Raw genomic sequence first — 22,414 nt, 5'->3', positions numbered from 1 at the left:
CTTTTCAACACAATGTTCTTACAGGAATATGGATTTCCTTCATACGCACTCTTGAAAAGACTAAATAGACTGACAACCATCATTGCAAGTAATCAGAACACAAGATGGTTGTGCATTGGATGTTTTCAAGAGTGTTTCCTTTGTAAACAAGCACACCAGCAAGTTTTTGGAAACCTTTGTTGTCTATAGAGTATGATAATCAACAAAAATCCATGATTTATTTTAGTGACCCGGGAAATAGCAATTTGTGTGTGTGTGTATGCTCAGTTGCTCAGTCCTGTCTGACTCTTGTGCAACCCTGTGGACTGTGGCCCACCAGGCTCCTCTGTCCATGGGATTTCCCAGGCAAGAACACTGGAGCGGGCTGCCATTTCTTACTCAAGGGGATCTTCCCAACCCAGGGATTGGCTCATGTCTCTTGTGTCTCCTGCATTGGCAGGCGGGTTCTTTACCACTGGGCCACCTGAGAAGGCCCTTTAAAGTGAAAGTGAAGTCGCTCAGTCCTGTCCAACTCTATGACTCCATGGACTGTAGCCTACCAGGCTCCTCCATCATTGGATTTTCCAGGCAAGGGTACTGGAATGGGTTGCCATTTCCTTGTCCAGGGGATCTTCCCGAACCAGGGATTGAACTCTGGTCTCCCACATTGCAGGCAGATGCTTTACCATCTGAGCCACCAGGGAAGCTGAGAAGTCCCTTTACTGTAAGCTAAAGCTAAATACACCCCCTCATTCAAATATCACAATTGAATTTATAATAACCACAAAATCTACATTAAAATAGATTTTCATTTACAATATTTTTCAATACTTTTAAGGTGACACATTGCACACGCCCAAGGAATCAATATGGTCACCTACACGCTAATATATACTCAAGCACAGCTTTACAGCTATTTCATTTATTCACAGAAAAGCCTATTATCAGACCTGACTCCATCACTCTCTCCTTAGAACACTCTCAATGAACTTATTTAGTTTTTATGTTCTAATAAATTGATTGCAAATAGCCCCATTAGATTTTAACCTTTATTAACTGTGTGCTCTGTAAGAGAGAATTTTAGAAGCATAAAACATAAACTTAGAAGTTGAATTTTAAAAAATAAACACTTTGTTTTAAAAGGATGTCTTTGTTTTAAAAGGATATTCCTACTGTACAGCACAGGGAACTCTGCTCAATATTATGTGGCAGCTTGGATGGAAGGGGAATTTAGGGGAGAATGGATACATGTATATGTATGGCTAAGTCCCTTTTTTGTCCACATGAAACTATCACAACGTTGTTAATCAGCTATATTCCAATACAAAATAAAAAGTTTAATTAAAACAATTAGGTTTTCCCTGGTGGCTCAGACAGTAAAGAATCCAGCTGCAATGCAGGAGACCTGGGCTTGATCCCTGCATCAGGAAGAACCCCTGGAGAAGGGAATGGCAACCAACTCCAGTATTCTTGCCTGGAAAATCCCATGGACGGAGGAGCCTGGTAGAATACATCCATGGGGTTGCAGACAGTGAGACACGCCAAAGCGACTGATGCGCACACACACACACACACAAAAAAAAAAAAGAGAGAAAAAAGAAACAAAAGGATATCAAAGAATACATCCCAAATGAAGGTAGCAACAAATCCATGATGATTTCTCCCCGCCCCAACCCCCAAAATCTGGCTATGGAAAGGAAGGAGGGATGGATGGGAAGGAAGTCTACAGCAGCGGTATACAGATGGGTACAGGACTTCCCAGGTGGCACTAGTGGTAAAGAATCTGCCTCTCAATGCAGGAGACACAGAGACGTGGGTTCGATCCCTGGGTGGGGAAAATCCCCTGGAGGAGGGAATGGCAACCCACTCGTGTTCTTGTCTGGGAAATCCCATGGAGAGATGGGTGTGGTCAGATGTTTTTTTGAGCCAAAATGGTGATCTATTGCTAATTTCTAAATGCTGGAATCTATGTGTCAATAGCTGATCAGCTCAGTTTTCTCTGTTATTGAATCATGTAAGTGCATATGCATGTGGTCAGCCACTCAGTCATGTCTGACTCTCTGCTACCCCATGGACTGTCACCCGCCAGCCTCCTCTGTCCGCGGGATTCTCCAGGCAAGAGTACTGGAGTGGGTGGCCATTTCCTTCTCCACTGATCTTCCTGACCCAGGAATCAAACTCTCATCTTTTGCATCTCCTGCAATGGCAGGCATATTCTTTACCACTCTGCCACTCTCATGCACCCCTCACAAAAAGAAAGAATCCTAATTTGGAAAGTTGGACTTTTATATGGATAAATTCTTGGGAACTCAGCTTGATGATAAATGTTCTAGAGGAAGAAAAATACAATCATGCTGGCTGGTGTAACTTTGAATATGTGATCACTAACCTTAGAAGGGACTTTGGGACCACTCTCAATCTTATTCTATTTTTCTAGTCCATTCACACCGTTGGTCTCTGAGATGAGGATTTTCTCAGTTCAGCTCAGTTCAGTCGCTCAGTCATGTCCGACTCTTTGTGACCCCAAATGGACTGCAGCACGCCAGGCCTCCCGCCTTCAATCTTTCCCAGCATCAGGGTTTTTTCAAATGAGTCAGCTCGTCGCATCAGAAGGCCAAAGTATTGATTTTCTATCTCCACTCAAATCTCTAATAACTTTTACTTTCAGCTGATCCCCTGGCTTGTCATCACCCTGGAAAATAAAGGGAAACAGAGAAGAGAATGTCTTCAACCATCAGCCCCCTCCCTCTAGCCGAGCGTGGAGCCCACCTCTCCCCCTCCACCCAGACGCATGGTCTTCCATCCTGTCCCTGCGGTTCCGATGCCACCTTCCCTCCCTCCACTTGTAGCCGAGATGCCACTCCCTCTCATCTAGTCAAGGACTCTAATTCTTTAATTATCTCCTTTCTCTCCTACATCGTCTATTTTTTCCTCTCTACGGGATCCCTCCCATCTGCTCATAAACATGCTCAACGACCTCCCACAGACAAAAGAAAGACAGACACAGTGGAAAGCTTGCCTTGACCCCGCCTTTCCCTCCAGCTCTGACTCTCTCACTGATCTTCTCCCCTTTCCATCAAGATGTTTCCAGCTTTGTCCTTCATCTCTCAGCCCTTGTTCTCTGCTGAAGCTCCTCGAGTCAGGCATTCACTCCAGGCAGATGCTCAAGTCCACGGGCAACTCTGTTCTCTCACACCTGGTGTCTAAGCAGCATCCACAGTCATCGGTTCCTTTTCTCTGCTTGGCTCTTAGGTAACTGTTCTTCTCTGTCTCTTCTGAGACCTCACGGATGGCTCTTTCTCATCTCCCTTGAATGAGTGTCTGCTGTGTCTCTGACTCACAATATTTCAGTGTCCCCAGCTCCGGTACCCTGTTCCCCAACCTTTAACCAGTCCTTGGTAGAACTCTTCCAAGCCTGTACCTTTCCCTACAGATCTACACAGAGGCATCGGAGTGTACACCCTCAGCTCTGACCTTCTCCCCCAACTCCAAACTCATAGATACACAACCTCCTACCAACTATTCCCTCCTGAGTATCAGAGAGCCATCTGGAACGCAAAACTGAGCTCTTCATTTTTGCTGCTACCCCCAGATTCTCAAATTTGCTTCTGCTTTAGGGTCTTTGCACTGGTTTGGAATTCTATTTCCCCAGGGATCCACAGGGATTGCTTTCTCTATTCTAGGCTTCTGAGAAAACGTTACCTCAACTGAGAAGCCTTCCCTGATGGCCCTACCTAAAATGACATCCACCAGTCTTTGCAGGAATACACACCTTTCTTCTTCTTATTATTATTTTGCATGACCCTTAACTATACCTAGCATTCAATTGTTTCTTTACTTTCTGTCTCTCCCACTAGGTAGTTCTTCCAAAATGGCAAGATTATTTTTCTGGTTAGTTCTTTATTGCCTTCACAGTATCTGTGAATGACCAGACAGAAGATAAACACTCAGTATGGGAATCCATGGATTATTGAATTTCAGAAAAATCAGGTGCTGTGACTGAAAACTCTTATCTCACTGACTGCAATAATTCTAGACCTGGAAAGTAGACAGATAGACACATGGGTTGATCAATAGATAGAACTGATAGATGGATGGGCAGATAGATACATGGATGATTGATGGATGTTAGAGAGAGAGAGAGAGGACAGAGAGATGGATGGATAGGCAGAGAGTTTTAAACTCCTATGAGGTGTATCTCTAATCCATGGTGTCATTGCACTCCTAAATGAGGCAGCATTACAGCATCTTTCAAGGACAGGGATTTGAATACGGAGAAGAGATGCCTCATTCAGACTATAAACATAGAGACAGTCTTCAAGTGCTGACCATTTTCCCGGTGTGCTATTGTCTTAAGTGCCTTTGCATGCAACCCATCGCTTAATCATCCCTACAACTCGACAAGGTGAGAACTTTTATGCCTATTCCACAGATAAGGAAACTGTGTCTGAGTCTAAGTACCATCTACCTTTGTGTCTGCCGATTCCACATCCACAGGTTCAGCCAGCCCTCGGGTATGTGAGGGGACGTGGGGCCCACGGAGATGGAGGGTGGACTGTGCTCTGCGATGTGAGGAGCTTGAGCGTCAGTGGGTTTTGGCGCCCAGGGCTCCTGGGAGCAGGTCCCCCTGGAGGCCGAGGGGTGACTGAAGTTGGCCAGTGGGCACCCTGCTAGCAACCCAACGAGCCCAGGTTGAGTGCCAGATCCGTCCACCGTCTAGATCTCAGGTATGTGAATTAGAGAGTGTGACAAGGAGATACCCAGAAAGACCGAGAGATAAGATACAGATGATGAGAGAGACGGAGACAGAGAAGTTCACAGATGCAGAGAGAAAGAAGCAGAGGCCAAGAGAGGAATGAAGAGGCTGGAAGCCCTCGTGAGCAGGGCAGTGCCTTTGTGAGGGTCCGCTCCGCTCTCTGACTCTCCGCACGCTGTTGACGGTGAGGGGATTGCTGGTGCTTCACTGTGTTCTGCCCCCTTGATCCCTGATAAAACACTAGATGCTTGAAACAAGCGCTAACGACGTGAAACCGTGGCCAGCCCACCTCTGGACTGATAACGAGAGGCATTACTGAGTCGCTACGTGGGAAGGTGACCACTTCTGCTCGAGTTCTCACATCTGGATGCGGCCATACCTGGAATTCAGAAAACAGAAAAATCCTTTAAGTCAATATCACAACTTTTTGAAATGCATAAAAAGTATGAGATGAGATATCTATTTACACAGCAAATCGATGATAATATATATATTTATAAAAGCAAATCTGTACTCGTGTTACTAAAATCGAGTTTCTTAAAATGTTTCCAGGTATACATTGACATGATTATCCTTACACAGTATTGGTCAGCGATCCCTACATGGCTGGCTACTTTCTCATACTATAAATAGATTGCTAAATTATTTGTTAGATTCTCAATGGAGATGACCCAGACTTCCATGTCTATATCCATAAATTGAGAATGACATCTAAATGAACCCTGATTTCATCTGCTGTTTGTAAAATCCGTGTCTAGATAACTGAGGGAAAACCTGGCGCATGGAACTCACCCTTAGACCGTTGTTAAATTTGTTCCTTTTATTCCTGTGAGATTTTTGACTTGAATGATGCCCAGGAGATTTTGTTTCTAGGCTTTATTGGCAACGTGCTTCCCAAGTTATTCTTCCAAATATCATCCCTTAGCTGTGGGGGCGGGGGGTGGGGGGTGGGGAAGAAAAACCCAGCGGGTTTACTTCTTGGAAAAAAGCATGCGTTCTCTTGTCACCACAAGGTGGCACAGTGGGGACCAAAAATCCTCAGCCTCCTGATAGAACTGCAATTACTGGAGGCTCTGACATAATTGCTATTATTAACGCTGCAGTTATCATTATCATTAGGACATGCCTGAAGGCCAACACGCAGCCCTAGCCTTCGGTGACATGAGAAGGTGCGTTTGTTTCTGTTTTTAGCCTCCTTCCCTCTGCCGGCCACAATCATTGATATTTTGCTTTCTTCCAATCCCCAACCCTAGGAGCCCCCAGTTTGCATAAGTAGGTGTGCAGATCCTTTGTTTATTGAGACAGCTGGGTTTCCCTGGAGGCTCCATGGTAAAGATTCCACCTGCCAACGCAGGGGACACAGATTCGATCCCTGATCTGGGAAGATCTCACATGCCACGGAGCAACCAAGCGTGTGCGCCATAAGTACCAAGCCTGTGCTCTTGAGCCTGGGACCACAACTACTGAGCCCATGGGCTGCAACTACTGAAGCCTGAGCACCCCAGAGACCGTGCTCCGCAGCAAGAGGGGCCACCGCAGCGAGAAGCCCACGACCACAGCTAGAGAGGAGCCCCCTCTCATCACAGCTAGAGAAAAGCCCGTGGGGCGACCAAGACCCAGCATGGCCAAAAATAAATGAATAAATAAAATCAAAAACAAAAAAGAAGTAACTTAAAAAAAAACCTGACAGTTTAGATAATAGCAAGTTACACTTCTGGAGACGGATAAACCATACTTTATATACTGTTTGATGAATCTCATGCAGCTCTCAAAGTTTTAGTCTTTCATGACTACTCTGATATTTATTTATAATGTAAGAATGAGAAAGCCATTTTGGAAACTTTGGTTTTCAGTTGGGGTCCAGATTTGCTATTCACAAATTGCTGTCTCTCTGGGTTCCACGCCAGATGGAATACTGGAAAGAAACTCCAAAATACTGCAGTGCACTCTCTGTTTATTTTATGATCAGTACCGAGATTAGACCATCTCTTCTCAGAGCTCAGGGACTAGAAGACAACTGGGGTCTAGGAATCTAGGTGGGGCAATCGTAGTCATTACGTACTTACTGGGAGCATATAAAAGAACAGCCACTTTTTCCCACATGGAAATGAAACTCAGACTGGCCAGGTGCAGTTGCCCAAGTCATTCACTGCACAAGTCACCAATCTGCAGATGCACCTCTTAATAATAACACAAAGGGCCAATAGCATCCTTGGGGAACATCGTCCCCAACTTCCATCAATCAAGTATTTAGCGTCTCAGAATTTGGTGGCATATTTGCTGCCCTTTGTTAGTTAGTTATAAATTCAGGTTGCCCTCATCAAACCATAGTGCTCTATTTTAGTGATTGCGTTTTTTATGCCACTACTCATTTCCGGCCTTTGTAATTGCAAAAGCAATACTTCACTTTTTTATGAAATCGGACTTGTGTCATTTTAAATGCCTGAACTTTTGCCATTTCAGGTAAGTCCAGTTTTAAAACGTACAGTGATGTGAGATCTGCAGACTAAGTTCCACAGATATTACTATTGTGAATGAGTTATTGATGGATTATCATGAGAAATATTCAATTACATCACAGTTAGCTATCCATTAAGGAAAGATCTGAAAAGATGCAGAAAATAACATGAATGAGGAATTTTTCTCAATTTTTAAACTGAGATAGTTCAGCAATTATAAAATAGGAATAATTGTAGTAAAATACATACATCAATGAAAAAGGCATTAAAAAAACCCAAGAAACCCCCCCAAAAAAATCAGAGGTAAAAGTAGAGTGAGGGGGCAATCATCACATTTGTGGCTTCAAAGAATGGAGAAAAAATATAAAGCAAACTTCAAACTAGAAATGTTTGGAAACAGTGAACCAGGGAGGTTGAGTAATTTCCCTAAATTGTGCAGCTTTGTTAGTGGCAGTGATGGGACTAAAACCAATTACTTTGGGGAGCGGGAAGAGAACATGGTTAGAAAGTTGACCTCAGCCATCAACCTGCACATCACAAGGAAAGCATGAATATTTAGAAAAAACATAATTTTGTGATCCTTAATAAAACAGTATAATCTTACAGCTAACAATGCTTTCACTTTCAAATGCCTTTGAAACATGCTACTGTGATGGATATATGTGGAGAAAAACAGAGAATATTAGTTGACTGAGCAACTCCTATATGCCAGAGAGTTGTGTGTATGTGTGTATCTTCAAACACACATGCACACACACACACAGATACATGTGAAGAGTTTATCAGGGTGTGTGTGTATGAGGATCCTGATAAATTCTTCACAGGTACCCCACAAGGTCAGTAGCATCACCTCTATTTATACTCACGGAGAAAGGGAGGCTCAGCGACAAAGAGGTAGTTGCCCAAGTTCACAGAGGCGGCACGGGGCACGCCTGGACTCTGAGCCCACGTCTATCTGACTGAAAGTCCAAGAACACCTGCCTGGCATCTGAAGTGTGGTTGCCAGTCCCCTGGGGGTTCTGCACATTCCCGGGGCCCACCAGCACATCACAGACCGAGTTTCTCCAAGTTCAATTCACAGTGGCTTATCTGGGTTACAATAGTTCACTTTCAGACACTGGGGGCTTCCCTGGTGGCTCAGATGGTGAAGAATCAGCCTGCAAGGCAGGAGACCCAGGTTGGCTCCCTGGGTCAGGAAGATCCCCTGGAGGAAGAAATGGGAACCCACTCCAGTATTCTTGCCTGGAGAATCCCATGGACAGAGGGGCCTGGCAGGCTACAGTGCATGGGGTCACAAAGAGTTGAACATGACTTACAACAACAACAACATTTAACCGAGATATCAAAGGGGTTGCTTTTCCCATTGCTTGATTACGGAAGGGAACCACCTCAGCCTCCAGTGGTATCAGGACCAACCATCGCCTCTGGTGATTGTGGAGAGCGCTGGTCCTTGGTGTTCGTGGTTTTTCCTGCTGCTGCATTTTCACGGTTTTGTCTCTATAAGAGAACTTCACTTTTCCTCCTATGTAAAATGGGCTCTGACTCGATGAGCTGCGGTCCCTCTAATACATTAGAAGCCCTTGAATCTGGAATTGGCAGAGGCTGGCAGAGGCTCCCCTCTTGCCTTAACCCTGCCCCGTGGCCAGCCTGCCTTCCCAGGTGAGCTGGTATCAGATGCAATCAACGGGCAGCAGAGTGCACAGTAAATAATTGATCTCCAACATGTGCTTCTAATTCAAATAAAGAGCCTTGAACCACAGTGTGTAGCGCATGTGACTCAAGTATTTTATGTGGAAATTGGAAGCTCTCTGATCAGTGTCTGTAAAGACGTTTTCGCAGGGTCTGAACCTCTGGGGGCTGTTTCTGTTTCAAGTTCAAGTTACTTAGCTCATGATTAAGAAGCTTTTATAGGCCCCAGTGGTAAATGAGAGAACAGAGGAAAAAGCATTCTTTGGCTGTGTAATTTAGCAAGACTTCATCTATCTGTTTGGGTTTTCATCCACCAGGCTTGCTGAAAACTTTAAATGATTAACCTGTCTCTCTGCGGCCGGCAGACTCTCCAGGGTTTCCATCAAGAGCTTGACAGCAGAGATCACCCAGCTCGGGTTACCTTAATTATTGAGAAGCCTCTCAATCTCAGTCCAGTGGCTTTTTCTTGGGATAACAGACAGACTCTAGATCCAGTATGCTTTTACTTTGCAGTATTTAGCAAATAAAATAAATCAATGAGACCAAACAGCACAAGGCAAGCGTTTATTTAACTTTAAATGTTCCCTGGTAGGTGCTCAGCAACTCAGAGTCTATTGAACTTTGAAATATTCAGCCATGTTGACTTAAGTCTCCCGACTTGGCACAAAAGATCCCAAACCGCAAGCCTGGATATCCCCGGAGGAAAGAAACCCAGGGCGACCTGATGGAGCAAGATGCTGTTTGCCCCCGGCCAGATCTCATGACCCAACCACACCGCCCTCAGAGGACTGTGCGAAGTTGCTTTAGTAAACTAATAGCCGTGAAAAAGGAGCCTGCGAATTCTCTCCGACGTGGGGTTTTTCTTACTGCAGAAAAGCTTCCGAAGCGATGTAGGCGAATGATGGTGTCCGAGCTGCATGAAGATGTCGTCTCTTTGGGAGAGCGTCCCTGGAGGCCGCCTTGCTTGCTCTCTGCCCACACTTGGATCTGAACTGTGTCCCAGTCACTAACTTTTATTTTTAAAGCTCTGCCCTCCCAGGAGGCCTTCACAGGGAATTTGCCAAGCGCCTCCCTGCTGCCTTGGCTGTCTGGCTGTGTGATTCCGCCCTGCCTTCTGTGTGTAGTATCCAAGTGTTTGCACCCCGTTCCCTTAAAAGTGAAAGTAAGAGAGAGAGAGGTTGGTCACAGTCTGTGTAGGATTGGGGCAGGCTTTTGTGATTTAGCCGGCTTCCCTGGTGGCTCAGATGGTAAAGACTCCGCCTGCAATGCAGGACACCTGGGTTCAATCCCTGGGTTGGGAAGATCCCCTGGAGGAGGAAATAGCAACCCACTCCAGTATTTTTGCCTGGAGAATCCCGTGGACAGAGGAGCCTGGCGGGCTACAGTCCATGGGGTCATAAAGAGTCGGACAGGAACTAATACCGTGTGATTTAGAGACTGCCCCACGCGTAGAGGGGATGATTCTAGCAGTCCACAGGCGCAGCTTCCTTTTAAAACAGTTCAGGGGACTCCTGGGCATACATCTGGAGAAAAACATGATCCAAAAAGATAGACACACCCCAGTGTTCACTGCAGCACTGTACGACAGCCAAGACATGGAAGAAACCTAATGTCCATTGACAGAGGAATGGTTAAAGAAGACGTGATACAGACAGTCACTCAGCCATTGAAAAGAATGAAATAATGGCATTTGCAGCAACGTGGATGGACCTAGACATTGTCATACTGCATGAAGTCAGATAGAGAAGAAGTGTCATATGACATCCCTTATATGTGGAATATAAAAAGAAATGATACAAATGAACTTACTTACAAAACAGAAAGAGACTCACGACTTAGAGAAGAAACTTATGGTTGCTGGGGAGAAAGGAGAGTTAGGGAGTTTGGGATGGACATGTACACACGGCTCTATTTAAAGTGGATAACAAACAAGGATCTGCTGTCCAGCACAGGGAACTCTGCTCCGTGTTAGGCGGCAGCCTGGATGGGAGGGGAGCTTGAGGGAGAATGGGTACACGTGTATGCATGGCCGAGTCCCTTCACTGTCCACCTGAAACTATCATAACATTGTTAATTGGCTATACCCTAATCAAAATAAAAAGTGCAAAGAAAAAAAAAAGCTTGGGTGTTTATACACATGCCTTGCAGAACATTTGAAACAGAAGAACCAGTGCTTATAATAGATGGAACTAGTAGAATATTTTAAACTGAGTAGAATGAGTGTCTAATCATTTAAATAAGAGTGGTCCAGAGAATCTACTTGGCACATATCCTGGCCAACTCTGAAAAAATGAAATAAAATATTGAAATCCAGGGTCTGGGTTTCTTGGTATATACTTAGAGTTCATTTAGGTGAATTCATGCAGTCTGACCTTGCCAGGAGCTCTTCTTTTTTTAATTAATTTTTATTGGTGTATCATTGCTTTACGAAGTTGTGTTAGTTTCTACTGCAAAATGAATCAACTATATCTATATCTATATACACACATATGTCTATACCCATCCAGCCATATATATATATATATATCCCGTCCCCTCTAGACTGCTTTCCCTTTCAGGTTACTGCGGAGCACTCAGTGGAGTTTCCTGTGCTATAAGTAGGTTCTCATTCGTTTTTGCCGAGGATTCTTAAACACAGCCTCGGGGCAGTTTTGCTTTTCTGCCCAAGCTGCACAGCACTTGCAGGCCTGGGTCTCTGTAGATTTCAGGTCACCAGCCCTCGTGAGGGTCCCATTCAAACACAGAACATAATCTGCAGGAGGGGTGGAAGGAGATGAAGGGCAGCCCAACGGAGCCAGGCTCACTCCCCCATCGAGGTAACTTAGTCCTCGGTGTCTCCAGGGCACTCCCAGGCCCAGAACAATCCTTTTGTATTTGTTTTACAATCATAGTGGCATTTTCTCAACACTTCCAGAAAATCTGTGCTTTCCACAGAGACCCACTCCATCAAAGGTCATCTACAAGTTCAAGTTGGATGTAACCTGTACATTCGTTTAATTTTTCCTTCCAAGCCTTTGCTTCCTGGATAATTCCCTCTAGTGTTAGTTGCTCAGTCATGTCCAACTCTTTGTGATCCCATAGACTGTAACTCGTCAGGCTCCTGTGTCCATGGGATTATCCAGGCAAGAATACTGGAATTGGTTGCCATTTCCTTCTCCAGGAGATCTTCCTGGCCAGGGATGGAACCAGGTATCCTGCGTTGCAGGCAGATTCTTTACCATCTGAGTCACCAGGGAAGCCAGTTCCTCTAGATCTATGGCTTACTCTCAGTTTCATAGTTCTTCAGTCATTAAGTTGTACCCGACTTTTTGCGACTCCATGGACTGCAGCACGCCAGGCTTCCCTATCTTTCACTATCTCCCGGAGTTGGCTCAAACTCATGTCCATCGAGTCAGTGATGCCATCTAACCATCTCATCCTCTGTCGCCCCCTTCTCCTCCTGCCTTCAGTCTTTCCCAGCATCAGGGTCTTTTTGAATGAGTCAACTCTTTGAATCATGTGACCAAAGTGTTGGAGCTTCAGCTTCAGCGTCTGTTCTTCCAGTGAATATTCAGGGTTGATTTCCTTTAAGATTATTCTCAGGAATTGTATTTATTGTCATCTCTACACAAGTCTGGAGGTGTGCTATCTAGGCTCACATGCTTTCCTGCTTGTCCAGTTTCCCTTGTAAGGAACATCCCCGATCCTCACTCTCAGGAGATGGCTGCAGGAGCTCCAGCTACCACCACTGAGGTCCAGTGAGGAGAAGGATGAATGCATGAGGGTAACAGGGCATTTGACAGCTAAGACAGACCCAGCCAAAAAGCTATCTATATTTTTTTAAGATTTTCTTTTGATGTGGACCATTTTTAAGTATTTATTGAATTTGTTACAATATTGCATCTTTTTTAAGTTTGTTTTGTTATTTTTTGGCCTTGAATCTCCTTGACCAGGGGTTGAACCTGCACCCCCTATGCTGGAAGGCAAAGTCCCAACCACTGGATGTCCAGGGAAGTCCCAATGAGCTTTCTTAGAGGTCACATTCAAGGAGTTCTGCTGACATCTCAGGAACCAGAACTACGTCACAGAATCACACCGTCCACCCCACCCTTGACTGCAAGAGACTGGGAAACGCAGTTGGAATTTTCTATCTTAACCTGGGCACTTGGTTATCCCAATTGGGAATTTGTCAGCCAAGAAGTAGTCAAGAATGAGATATTTGCTGATGTAGAAATAAAAAATATCCACCCCACTGTTTTGTGGGGGGATGGAGTCATTTGTGGAGAGCACCTGGTCAGTGGGCATTTGTGGAGAGCACCTGGTCAGTGGGCATTTGTGGAGAGCACCTGGTCGGTGGGCATTTGTGGAGAGCACCTGGTCGGTGGGCATTTGTGGAGAGCACCTGGTCGGTGGGCATTTGTGGAGAGCACCTGGTCGGTGGGCATTTGTGCAGAGCACCTGGTCGGTGGGCATTTGTGGAGAGCACCTGGTCGGTGGGCATTTGTGCAGAGCACCTGGTCGGTGGGCATTTGTGGAGAGCACCTGGTCGGTGGGCATTTGTGCAGAGCACCTGGTCGGTGGGCATTTGTGGAGAGGACCTGGTCGGTGGGCATTTGGGGAGAGCACCTGGTCGGTGGCACATGAAATGGCTTTTCCTTCTCTCCTCCTGTGCTCCCTCCTCCCAGGGCGCAGCACGCGGGACAGCAGGGACTTGATGCCGTGATCTATTTTCTGTCTAATGAGGTCTACTGAATAATGTCTTTTTTTTTAGGGGAAGAGGCATGCCAGAAAAAAAATTCTCATCATTGACAGAGTGTTTCAAACTAGAAATGCTATTTTGAAGACCGATTTCTTTCAGTGCTTACAGGAGCACTTAACCGTTCATTTGAATAGAGCTGTTCTGCAAGCTGTTAGAGCCCCGTAACAATGGTTTCTAATTCTGCACACATCCTAATTCGAAGGAGCAGGAAGCTCATGCTTGGTGCCCTGTCCCTAGCGCTGACCATATCCAGAGCTCCCACCAGCCTAGGCACACACTTTTTGCACAACTTTAAGATCTTTATTATAAAGTAACTCATTGCGGCATCAGAGTGTGTTATCAATCTAAACAGAAAATGAGAGATACATATCACACAGGATGCTGATCATATTAATACATCTAATCCCGGTAAGAGGGTTTGCTGGACAGAATGTATTTATTGGACATCCATGCAAGATCATGGACAGGCAGAGTCCGGGAAGTAAAGTGAATGGAACTAGATTGGTGTGAAACAAGCTATAAAGGGGGAAAGATGCAAGTTTGCTCGTTGTTCTGGAGGTTGTTTTCTACTTGGTAGATGGCAGTACTCTAATTTAGCTGAGTAATTGCTGCTCTGAAATCCAACTTGATAGGGCATGTGCAATTTAAAAACTGGATTTTGCATTTCTGAAGCAAGATGAGAAAAATAAATTGCATGATTTTGCTGCCTGAAGTTAAGCTCCAGGACAATTTTACAATCTGTGACCTTCAGAGATCTCTCATCCGTACAACAGCAGGAAGAAAGGATTTGCACGTGTGCATTTATAAAATGACTTTATTGCTCGTAGGCAAAAGAAAGGAGGAAAAGGAGAGCAGGAAGGGAGGGAGGAAAAGAAAAACAAAAGAAAAATAGCTTATATACCCATATATTTTACTTCTATTGGTAATCTGGTACCCTGATTCAGTAAAATCTACTGCAACAATGGAAAAAAATCATACAGATAATTCTGAAGGTAGCTGATAATTCTTCAGTGGATAAAGCTTACAGTGACTCTTCTTTCCTAGGTGATCAGGTTTGTGCTTAAAGTAATCATGATCGACATCTCTTAACATGGAAATAGACTGTATACATTTATCTCCTGCCCTAAAATTTAAGCAATTCTGAAGCACTTAGCTGATCTGCTTCAAAATGTGCATTAGAATCACCTTAATTATATTTCACAAAATCCTTCATGTAAATGATGGTTCCAAGTTCCAAGGAAGGGTTTCTTAAAATCCAGAGTTTAAGTTGTTTCTGTTTTCCAAAGTGACCGAGATAGAAAATATACGTTAATTGCTTGTAGGCAAAAATAAAGACTTTTCTCCTCACAGTCTCCCCACCTCCTAACGCCCCACCCAACTGCCCAAAAAATAAAAATAAAAAAGGTCCCATCCCGTGTGTAGCTCCAATCTTTCAAGACATGGGGACATGGTTTCTCTCAAAGAGTCTGAGACTGTTCATGGCTCTCCAACTCTTCACCTCACCTCTGGGAGCCCGATCCTTCCTCTTGTCCTCAGAGAAGGTGGGGGCGGGTGGGCGGAAGAAGCTCCCTCCTCACAGACCTGACAAAACTCCTGTTTGCCTTATTTCTGCTCTTCCATATAGAGCCACTCCTTGGAGTCAATCAACCAGGCCGTTTAAGAGAGAAATCTCTCTCTGAAAAGTAACGTCAACTTTTCTTCTGCCTTATGGACGAGAGAAAAAGTAACTTCTAGCCCTTTTTTTTATCATTCCCTGGCAAGTGGCCTGGAGGCTCTGTCAGAATTTGGTGATACGGTTATTTCTTAGAGACACATTCTCTGCCAGCTGATACCAAGACCTTCCACAGTGACTCAAACGGGTCAGGTGAGTTCACAGTGAAATAGCTCAACATCACAAGTTACTGAATGCATCCCTTGCACATCTTGATGGTAAGATATAAGGTTTTTATAGGTAGCTCGTTACACTATCAATTTGTATATGTTTAAAATTGTATCATTCATGCTCTTTTCCTGTATTTCTACTCTCTATTATTATTTGTCCTTGTATCCTATCTTTGTTCCTTATTACTGAAATATTATACCTCCAACTGATAATACAAGTGTAAGGAATAATTAAAAGAGATGAAATTTAAATTAATCAATTAGGCTTCTTAATATCATCCCTAATACAACAGTTTCTAGCCAAAAAAAAAAATAATAAACAATTGTATACAATGTAATGTTTAGATATCTTTTATCAAGTTTAACTTGCTCTATTTACCTTTCATCACAATCAAAGATAGGTGTCACATTCTTCAAAAGCTCTGTTTATAACTACTTGCCTTATGGTGATTGGCTAGAGAGTAAGAACGACTGCGTGGTAGATAGCCCTCTTAGTTATGATTCAGGACTACATTTGGGATTCTAGGGAAATCCTATTTAAAGTCAGGAGGGCCTTCTGGTAGGGTGCTTCCTTACATTCATCGGGGGCAGAGGGGGTGGTCTCCTCTGGGTTTTCGGAGCTGCTGACAATGGCCACGGCGCTGAACGACCTTCTTCTGACCTTGGCGTCGGGCGGGGCAGACCCTCGAACGGGCGGGGCCTTTTCCATGCTGTGGAGCTGCTGGTCTTTCCAGTCCAGCTGCTTGGCGCTGCAGAAGGGGGCGTAGACCTCCACGCTGCCCTCGAACTGCAGGCAGTTCACTCTGTAGTACTTTCTCTTCACTTCCAAGACGTCGTTAAACCTGTGGCCCCAGAGGATTTCCCGGGGCACGTAGGAGCTCCGGGACTGGTGGGACGTCCCGGTGGAGTCCCCGGTGTAGATGAACGTCACCAGGATCTCAAAGTTATCCCTGGCCACGGCCTTGCGGTCGAGCGCGTAGAGCGGGCTGTCGCGGTCGATCTCGTGCACGATGGTCACCGGGGTGACGAGGATGATCTGGTCGTTGAGCAGCCTCAGGTCCTTGAAGGCCATGGTCACGCGCCCCTCGCCGTCCTCCGCGTAGCGCAGCAGCTGCGCGCGGACGGTGCCCTCCACCACGTGGTTGGGGCGGAAGTCCCCGATGCGCCACATGAGGCAGAGCTTGCCGTCCCTCACGCCCACCAGCGCGAAGTAGCTGAACCGGATGGTCTGCGCCCTCTTCCTGGCCGTGGCCATTTTGGCCAGGGCCGCCCCGATGATGAAGGTGTTGATGACGCAGCTCAAGATGGACTGCAGGATGACCGTGAGCACGGCCACCGGGCACTCCTCGGTGACGCAGCGGTAGCCGTAGCCGATGGTGGTCTGGGTCTCCAGGGAGAATAAAAACGCCCCCGTGAAGGAGCGGACGTTCTCCACGCAAGGCGTGGCGTCCGGGCCATCGTTCTGCAGGTCGCCGTGGTGGAAGGCTATGAGCCAGAAGACCGAGCCGAAGGTCAACCAGGAGAGGACGTAGGACAAGGAGAAGATTACGAACATGTGGCGCCACTTGGTGTCCACGAGGGTGGTGAAGATGTCCACCACGTAGCTGCCCCACTCCCCGAAGATGTGCTTGAAGTACACGTGGCAGCTGCCGTCTTTGTGCAGCAGGCGCCTCCTCGCTCTGCGCTTCTCGGCCAGAAGATGCTCTGGGGTGTAGCCGGGGCCCTTGGGGTCCACGCTCACGATGGGGTAGCTGCTGCCGGAGTAGCTCATGCTCTCCGGTGCACTTGGGGTATATCCGGGCGGCTGCTGGGGAAGCAAGGGGCCTAGGTGCGCTGCTATTTGCGAGTTTGGGGTTTTTTTTCACTTCAAATCTGAAAAACAGAAAATTCCACACGCGTCTTTAGCTTTTAATTTCCGTCTTTAGAGCGACTGGCCCAATTCGAAGCAATTTGATGCCGTCTGAAACTCAGACTTCATCTGAATGGCAGAGACATTAAGTATTGATCACTCATTTCACTTTAGAATCCAACTCAGTCATTACAGGAGCAAAATATGCAATTAGAGAAAATAACATTTTTATATATGCATAAGGCTTCAGTAAACACTGTGATTATCCCAAATGAGGCCTCACTGGCCTCTTCTGACCCAACGTTTGAAAAAAAGAAAGCAAAAAAAAAAGTCTTCATTTTGTAGACTCTTCTGGCCTGCCTGAGGACATTTAGAAAACGAAACAATCTATAATGTCAAAAGGCAAAATAGAATTCAGGTATTTGTCTAGCCATCTTAGAGGCTTTTTGGTTAAGTCAGATGGTTTTCCTTAGAAAAAGGAGGCAATTATGAGTTTCTATGTTCCAAAGGGTGGTGAGCAGGGTGGAACTGGGAGATTGGGATTGACACATATATGCAATTGATATGGTATATAAAATATTATGAAATAGATAACTAATGATCACATAGTGTATAGCGCAGGGAACGCTACCTAATGCACTGTGGTGACCTGAGGGGAAGGAAGCCGAAAGGGAGGGGATATATGTACACCCGTGACTGATTGATTCTGCTGCACAGGAGAAACTAACACAACCTTGTAAAGCAACTATGCTCCAATAAAAATTAATTTAAGAAAAGAGAGGGTTTCAACGTTACTGTAACAATGTAACTCACGTACAGGTTGTATCATGGATGGTCCCTTGCCTTCTGTACCTGCAGCCTCCTCTCTCCTCCGTGGAGGTGTTTCTTCCTTGTGTACTTCCCAGGACAGAACAGACCTGACAAGCATGCTATTTCAGACTCAAGTCCTTTACCCTGGCTCCTCCTTTAGTTTTGAGAGGGAAAAAAACATCTTTCTTAACCCTGGACGAGTTAAAACCACTCCCAGGTAGGCTTTCAATAAAGTATAAAATTGCTCCTGCCCTTGTTTCAAAACATCCATCCTTTTTTCTTTTCTGTCTTTCTTTCCTTTTTTTCTTTGACACTGGAAGCTCTTCTCTTTCTCTCTGAATAGAAGCCGAAGATTTGCCAAGGCCACTAATCTTGCTTCCCTCTTAAAGGGGGCATGCTGCAGCTGGACCCTTCCCCTCTCCGCTCTTCACTGTGTTCCTAAGGTTTTCACAGCCCTGCCTGGGCAAAGTCGTTTTCCTCCCTCCAAATCCATTCAGTCTTTAAAAGATCAAGTTATATTGATACATACAGTTATTATTGCTTTCAGCATCTTCGATATAGGTCAATGGTTTTCCAGCTCAAGTCTGAAAGTAAGTTTTAATAATTCAATATTGAATGGTCTTTAGTTACTTCTCTGCCAAAAACGCAAAGTCACTGGGGCCCAGGGCTAATGGTTTAGTAGTTACTAGAACCTGTTTTCTGCATCACCTACCTGTGCCAGGTCGGGGAGGGTGGAGGAAGGGGGAGACGTTGGACTAGAGGATCCTGTCACTCAGCTGCCTAGAAAATTTCACAGGAATAAATATAATTCCAGACATCGAGACACCTCCACCTTGAAACCAACCAAAGAAATTAATCACCAAGCATTTATCCCGTGCCTTCCTTCTACGCAAGGGAGGAATGAGTTAATCCACCACCCTGCCCCCCCACGTCAACAGGAATCATTTTTCTTCTTCTCCGGGGACCAGGCCCACTTTACAATAAACACTTTGTCTGGTGGCCATTGTGAGGACGGACACTCTGCCTACAGCCAAGATGTCCTGGGAGGCGTATCCAAGTTCTCCGCGTCCGTCCGTCTGCCTCCGGCCGCTTCACCCACCATCCTTCAGATCTGCTTTGATTAGTTACGTTGTCTTTGGTCAGCATTTCTGTCTTTGGTCAGCACTTCAACTGTATTTTGGGGAGACAGCTACATACTTTCAGGATGTGGTCTACGGCTGAGCAAACGTATCCTGAAATGTTGACAGTAAAATATCCCCATGCTCTGCGACAAGCTGGAGGGGTGGGATGGGCCGAGAGGTGGGAGGGAGGCTCAGGAGGGAGGGCGCATGTGTGTACCTACGGCTGATTCGTGTTGAGATACGGCTGAAACCCACACAGTATTGCAAAGCCATTATCCTCCAATTAAAAATACATTTAATTAAAAAAAAACTATTTCCACAGATGTTGCCCACAGTGTACGGGATTCTTTGTAGGTTTGTCTGATGTGCCTCGGACGGACACGTTACAAATAGGAAGCTATTCAAGGTTGTCAATGTCTACTCCCTCATCTGATCGTTGGAGGCGTGAGAATGCGACAGTCTCATCAGAGGCCCACAGGACTGCAAATGAAGAAGCAGATGTACAGACAGGGCTATTCTCTTCATACATGCTTCCTTCTAACCCAGTTCCTTCAAGGGAACTGCACCCATCGTGGGTGTGATAAATCAAGAGCTGCTGTGAGACACTCTGCTCTTTTCTGCTGCCAAAAGAAAAAAGAGAGGTTTTTCTTTCAAATGGCATTTGCTTGGCATCGCTCGGAGTTTCAGTAGCACCAACAACTGTTATAAACAAGCCCTTTTTAAAAATACCTTCCACAGTATGCTAATTGGTGAATGAAGTTTCAATTAATACAAGCTACAAGTGAGCAAATGTGAATCTGTGGAAAAATTATTTCTGCATAATGTAACAATGTCAGGGATACAAGTTAACAGCTGTGAGAATTCTGTTCCCAAAACCATCAGGTTCTCTACTGTGGTTTATTATCCTGATCATTCATTTGAACTTATCCAGAGAAAAGGGTTCAGATTCTGTTTAAATGTGTACAATTTATTCATCTATCCTTCAGTTTTTCCACCATGTAAAGGATGCATTTCCTAAAAGGCAATTGCTTTTAAGCTAAATGATAGATCATAGCCAAACTGATTTTATTTAGTGTTAACCACTTTTCAGCCTACTCCATGAGCTAAGATGTTTACAAAGGCCCTGTTGTCAAAATGGCTAGAAACAATGTAGGTGGTTTTTTTTTTTACTTAGTCTCTTGTTTCATATGTTGTGTTAACTTGAGCACTTTTCTAATAGTTTATGGATAAATAACAGAGGATAAGGCTTGCTGATTGACTGGACATTTCTGTAGTTAACATTTGTTTTCCTCAGAATTAAAACTGGGCTTTAAAATTACCTGAATGCTTTCAAAATCATCTTGTCACCATCAATTTCATCATGAAAAAGTATTTTCAGGGCTTTCCAGATGGTGCTAGTGGTAAAGGATCCACCTGCCAATGCAGGAGACACAAGAGACTCGGGTTCGATCCCTGAGTCAGGAAAGTACCGTGGAGTAGGAAATGGCAACCTACTCCAGTATTCTTGCCTGGAGAATCCTATGGACAGAGCAGCCTGGGGGACCACAGCCTATGAGGTCCCAGTAAGTTGGACACAACTGAGCAACAGACCACACATGCAAACTATTTTCAGTGTTCCTCCTCCTGTATTTCTTTTCACATGCTTTATTCCTTGGTCTCCTAAAACTAATGGTGGCTATTTCGTCGCCTGCAAAACTTCTTTTTTTAATAAAAATGGGAATTTGATCACTGAAATTACAAAATGGTGGGCTATAAAGTTCAAAAACAATGCTAGATTTGTTAGATCTAAGGTCTAGCAAATGCTAGATCTAAGGTCCCCTTTTCTACACCAGTTTCAAACTATCTTGCCTGGCAATTAGTGAGAGAGATAGGACAGGATCTTCCATGTTATATGGACTTTGTTCTGACGTGGGGTTCTTTTATAGAGGCGGCTTGAGTAGGAAGCAATACACAGGGAAGAGGGTGGGTCTTCCTGAAAACAGCGTCCACGTTCATCACAATTTTCAAAGAAACTTAGGAGGCTGCTGACACACAGGTGTGCGAAAGAGAGTTAGAAGGGTGAGGAGATCGAATCCGAGTAACGGCTTTTCTCCAACCTTGCTCATTGTACTAAGTCAAAACATCAAAAAAAGTTCCTTAATCTGCTCTGACGAGTGATATCTGTTGTTAGCCCCCAGGTTTTTCAGATCTTTGTGTGAATTCAAGGAGAAACCTTTACCAATAAAGTGCATGGGCTACAGAAGGTGGCACAGTGGTAAAGAATCCACCTGCCAAGGCACAGGAAATGGGGGTTCGATCCCTGCGTCGAGAAGGTCCCCTGGAGGAGGAAACGGCAGCCCACTCCAGTGTTCTTGCCTGGGGAATCCTATGGAGAGAGGAGCCTGGCGGGCTACAGTCCACAGGGTCACAAAGGGTCAGACACGGCTGAGCATCGGACCATGCACACAGAAATGACGGGGAAGATTTTCAGCAAAACAAAGGAGCTGCCTGCGTATCTGTCCCCTATTCTGAATGCACAAAAGCGCCTCAGTCAGACTCACCAGTTTTGAAGCAGTTCTGCCATTTTGCTATATACTCTCAAACTCAGCCATTTACCAAGCAGAATACTCTGTGAATAGTTCTTCAGACCTAAGCTTCTCATTAGCACATTGAGGGTATAACACAGTGGCTAAGACTTTACAATCCTCTGTCACTTTGATAATAAAATTTGATCTGGTCACTAGCCTATTCTTAATATAAATATATGAATAGCAATAGTAGTCATCTCTGTATATTGGAGAGGCAGCACCAATAAAAGTCTGAAATATCTTTGCAAAATTCACTTATTCACATCTGTGGCCTTTGAGATGAACAAGCACTTTCTTTCCCGTGTAAATGACTTTCATGAAGTCTTCCAGAATCAAGTTACTTCCCTGGCAAAACTATTAGAGGGGGTAAATTTTAGTGGAAATGTGAGAGTTGACAGGGTAGAGATTAGAAAGGGTGGCCTGAATTCTCCATGCAGCTCATGGTCTTTGAGGATCTGCTCACAGGAGTCTGGGGGGCCGGGGGTGGGGAGGGGAGAGGGAGTTCAGGAGAGGTGTGATCCAGGGGAACGTGGGTGGGCTCTGGTTGGTGAAGAGGCAAGAAAGA

The 22,414-nt window shown here is 45.1% G+C and overlaps 2 protein-coding genes across 4 annotated transcripts in view; both read right to left on the bottom strand.

Annotated features, from left to right (window-relative positions):
- The window catches only part of KCNJ2 (potassium inwardly rectifying channel subfamily J member 2), a 30,971-nt gene extending 26,513 nt beyond the window's left edge, over window positions 1-4,458 (bottom strand). Inside the window, exons 1-2 of the mRNA XM_081580871.1 lie at window positions 2,999-4,458; window positions 2,369-2,671 (exon numbers count right to left, since the gene is read on the bottom strand). The gene's annotated coding sequence lies outside the window, so the exon portion shown is untranslated. The remainder of the gene's footprint in view (window positions 1-2,368; window positions 2,672-2,998) is intronic.
- Window positions 3,863-22,414, bottom strand: part of KCNJ16 (potassium inwardly rectifying channel subfamily J member 16) — a 403,319-nt gene continuing 384,767 nt past the window's right edge. Inside the window, exons 1-2 of one of the 3 annotated variants that reach the window (XR_014079775.1) lie at window positions 15,882-18,121; window positions 3,863-5,114 (exon numbers count right to left, since the gene is read on the bottom strand). Coding sequence is in view for 2 of the 3 variants with exons in the window: in XM_081580874.1 (XP_081437000.1) it covers window positions 16,011-17,273 (1,263 nt within the window). In the remaining variant the exon portion in view is untranslated. Of the gene's footprint in view, window positions 5,115-14,417; window positions 18,122-22,414 lie in introns of those variants that run through there. The other 2 variants (XM_081580875.1, XM_081580874.1) reach the window with 2 other exon arrangements.

This window comes from Giraffa tippelskirchi, chromosome 3 (assembly GCF_054371585.1).
Source record: "Giraffa tippelskirchi isolate mGirTip1 chromosome 3, T2T-mGirTip1v1.2.pri, whole genome shotgun sequence".
Lineage (NCBI taxonomy): Eukaryota > Metazoa > Chordata > Mammalia > Artiodactyla > Giraffidae > Giraffa > Giraffa tippelskirchi.
The sequence above is the reverse complement of the archived record's forward strand: the minus strand, read 5'-3'. Positions and strand labels throughout refer to the sequence as shown.